We start from the raw sequence: 3,476 nt of genomic DNA, 5'->3' as shown, positions 1-3,476 counted from the left end.
AATAAAGACACAATGTATATTTTTCGTTGAATAAGAAAATAACAAAACGAAAATTGCAATAAAAACGTACGCGCAAGCGACTAATTTAATTTTTTCAATTTATTTTCCATCCACTTCAAACGCATTTTCACAAACACCACCATATGCAGACAGTACAATCCGCTTTGTATTAACAATTGGAAGAAGCTTTTGATAGAAAACGAAGATGTTTTGTTAAATTAGATAGGAATTTCATTGTTATTTTTATTCGGCGCAGAGCACATTCAGCAAATTAGATTCGTCTTTATCTGTGTGCATTTGGTTCTAGCTTCTTTTAAAAAAAACTTTTTAAATGCACTACTTTTGTCTTTAAATGACTTAACACAAGCTCCATTTATACGGATTTCAAATCCACTCACAGTGGCGAATATATGAACCGGAGAAAAAGCCAGCGTAACATAAATAAATAGAATGAAAGTAGCGAAAAATGGCGTTGAGAAATATTGAGCGAAAAATGAGATCATCCAAATGTTGTTACGATGGAAAGTTGAGAGTGGAGCTAATGGAAATAAAGCAGATTTCCCAAATTGATTATAATGGTCACCAAAGAGCAGAAAGATTAGATTTTCTTCGCTCGGATGCGTTTATATTGCTACAAACATCTACTCGGTGGCGTTGATATCGTAATCTCTTTATGAGACTTTCGCAATTTGAATTCATTTCCATAATTTTATTGTTTATAATTTGGTTTTTGCGTATTCGATTGATAAACCGCATTAATGCTTCTTCTTCTTGAGATGAAAATCTCTTGTAATCTTAATAATGACATTTCATGGACGGAGTTCATTGTTGTCGCTGATTCGTGTTCATTTGAAGTCGTAAGAAACTAATCATCATTCTAATTGACTTATTGTATTATTTTCGATGTGACTAAGATTTTTGAAGATCACATGAGTTGAAAATTATCCAAATTCAAGGACAAAATCCACGAGTTGCATCATTTTATTTGTCATCGAATTTTAATTAAAATTGAATTTCAGCAATGAAAATACCATCTCTTTATCAAAATTGCCTTTTTCTGCACCCAGAAAAAAATTTGAAGAATATTTCATTATCTGATGTAAGTTTGAAAGAATGCACGACACTTAATGGAAAAATTTCAAATTAAATCAATTTAAAATGTCTATGTTACAATAGAAACTATTTAATTATTTGTTTGCGTATACCAACATCGATTTTCATAATATTTATTATGCATTACTTATGATAATAGAAAATATATTTACAATACATATGTTTTTTTTTTACATTTATAAAAAGCAGGTAGAAATTGTCAGTCATTATTTCATTTGTTAAAACGTGGTGTTGTTGACAGGTAACAATGACAAGTATCTTTTTTTGAATTTTTTCGAGATGTTTCAATGAATTGTGAACACTTTTCGGTGAAACTTTAATTGTATAAAAGTACGATTTACACGCACAAGGCATCAGTATCTGTATAATTATTATATCGGAGAGAACTTCAGTTCTTTAATTTTAAGATGATTTCAGCTATTATCTTTGCTCTTTTTCTCTACAAGTAATTTATTATCTTTTGTGAAACACTGTATTTTTAAACAAATACTGTTATAATTCGTTGTATTTTTCTTTTATAGTCTCAACCATGGCGCATATTGTTGCATTGACTCAAATGAAAATGACGTCACTTTCAAGTATGAGTATGTCTTATCAAGTTTACTTTTTAAATTTCGCATAATATTTTATTTTATTTTCATAGTACATCGATGGCAAAGAATGAAATGAAAGTTGTGTAAGTATTTAATAATAATGCATGGTTTTGTCTTAGAACGTCAAAAATGGCTCTCAAAACGTCATGAAAAGTGTTTTGTGTTGTTGAGGTATTTGGATTTGAAGAAACTTTTTAAAATATATGAAGCATGCCCCAAAACAAAGCTACGTTGCAGTATCGTGAAGTGCGTTTGATCAGATGAAAGCAGTGTATCAACAGTGTTTCAGTGGGTTAATTGGCTTCTCGGAATATTGAAGAGAGTCACCAAACTCTGTAATAGATTATGTTTTAAGGAGACGCCAGATACAGATTAAATTTTGGGGTCCATATTTGTAAATTGAATTTTTTTCAAAACTTTCGATTCCAAAGATTACTCCAATACCATTGTTGTGAACATTTGAATCGGTTTTCATGAAAACATTTTACGCTTCGATAAAAAATTTATTTTCTATGATAGAAATTCTATCTATTCAACAGGATTAACACAATAGCCGTAGGTAATAACATCCATAACCTCGAAGAGTAAGAAAATGTAACCTTTTCAGCATGTACTAGACATAATGACTCTTTTTTCTCACAGTGACACGCAAAATTCAGATGAATTGGAGGCTGAGTTATGTCAACAATGCTTGCGTTTGAAATTACTGAAAATGTAACAATTTTTTTATTTTATTTTTTTAGGCTACTTCAAGAAGTTAAAAAGCTCTATTCAGTCGATGATGTGTAACTTCATTCAATATTTAATTTAAACAAATTTGATAATTAATGGAATATATTATTTTCAGTCCCAAAGAAGCAACTGAATGTTTTAAAAAGTATTTATTCATTTTCCAAGCATTATTAAACATTTTTGAAATGTAATTGGATGAAATTAAATTTTTTAGGATGGTCAAGCGATTAAACTCACAATATAAAAGTTTTAGTTATGAAAATCTTGCTGTCAGGCGACTAAAATAGTGAGATTTTTTTAGTCAATACAAAATAGATAGCTTATGCAGTTGATGAATCTAATATTTTTTCAGTTTCAAACGATTTGCACATGATGTGCAGGAGGCGATGGAAAAGTATGTAAAATAATGATATTAAATGTATGGATGTTTGATGATTTTACTGTTACATTCCAGTCAAGAGGTACTAACGAACAATGCGAATGTATGGAAAGTAGCAGCACATATGTGAGTATTACAACACTGCAATTGCACAAATGAAATTAAAGCATTCAAATTATATATACTTGCTTTTATCTGCTTCATTTAGCGTAAACATGGAACCAACGTAAATATTGATCAATCTGCTGTAGTTTTTACGATTTACAAGCGATTTTCTTTCTCATTGTAGTAAATCAAGTGAACTCAAAAGACACCAGAAATTACTGATTCTACTTTCGGAAACTATATACAAGTTAAAACTATACATTAACTTAAGAAAAACAAAAAAAGATTTCAAAGAAATTTGTGAATTATTAAATAAACCACCACCTACTTTCTGGTAATTTTTCAAGTGTGTTTTTGTTTTAAATCAATCGATCACTTTGCAAACATGGACATTTGATGTCTGCACTATTTGTCCTGAGCTCTTTACACTACGCATGTATATTACATAAATAATGAAATATTGGCTCATATTAAACATAATGTTTACTTCTTATATTACAACTTGCTGCTTCTAAATAGATCACGAAATGATCATGCACAAGTAGAGTGATATT

General features: G+C 29.7%; 1 protein-coding gene across 2 annotated transcripts; it reads left to right on the top strand.

Annotated features, from left to right (window-relative positions):
- The first annotated feature begins 1,462 nt into the window (after nucleotides 1–1,462).
- Nucleotides 1,463–3,268, top strand: LOC116347679. 2 transcript variants are annotated; one of them, XM_031778379.1, is made up of 12 exons: nucleotides 1,463–1,558; nucleotides 1,635–1,691; nucleotides 1,757–1,789; nucleotides 2,246–2,290; nucleotides 2,349–2,381; nucleotides 2,450–2,491; nucleotides 2,554–2,583; nucleotides 2,653–2,724; nucleotides 2,791–2,832; nucleotides 2,893–2,943; nucleotides 3,026–3,043; nucleotides 3,107–3,268. In XM_031778379.1, exons 1-12 carry the CDS (start codon nucleotides 1,521–1,523, stop codon nucleotides 3,258–3,260), a joined length of 615 nt encoding a protein of 204 aa, XP_031634239.1. In that variant the 5' UTR covers nucleotides 1,463–1,520; the 3' UTR covers nucleotides 3,261–3,268. The 2 variants fall into 2 exon arrangements, with proteins under 2 accessions (XP_031634239.1, XP_031634238.1); XM_031778378.1 differs by having other exon boundaries at nucleotides 1,635–1,697.
- The last annotated feature ends 208 nt before the right edge of the window (nucleotides 3,269–3,476 follow it).

The sequence above is a fragment of the Contarinia nasturtii genome, unplaced genomic scaffold, assembly GCF_009176525.2.
Source record: "Contarinia nasturtii isolate CC-2019 unplaced genomic scaffold, AAFC_CNas_1.1 Cnas_scaffold_2040, whole genome shotgun sequence".
In the NCBI taxonomy this organism is placed as follows: domain Eukaryota; kingdom Metazoa; phylum Arthropoda; class Insecta; order Diptera; family Cecidomyiidae; genus Contarinia; species Contarinia nasturtii.
The sequence above is the reverse complement of the archived record's forward strand: the minus strand, read 5'-3'. Positions and strand labels throughout refer to the sequence as shown.

Coding starts and splice junctions, on each gene's coding strand:
- LOC116347679 (XM_031778378.1), top strand. CDS start 1,521: ATGATTTCAGCTATTATCTTTGCTCTTTTTCTCTACAA. Junction 1,698..1,756: donor GACGTCACTTTCAAGTATGA/GTATGTCTTATC, acceptor TTATTTTCATAG/TACATCGATGGCAAAGAATG. Junction 2,833..2,892: donor GTGCAGGAGGCGATGGAAAA/GTATGTAAAATA, acceptor GTTACATTCCAG/TCAAGAGGTACTAACGAACA.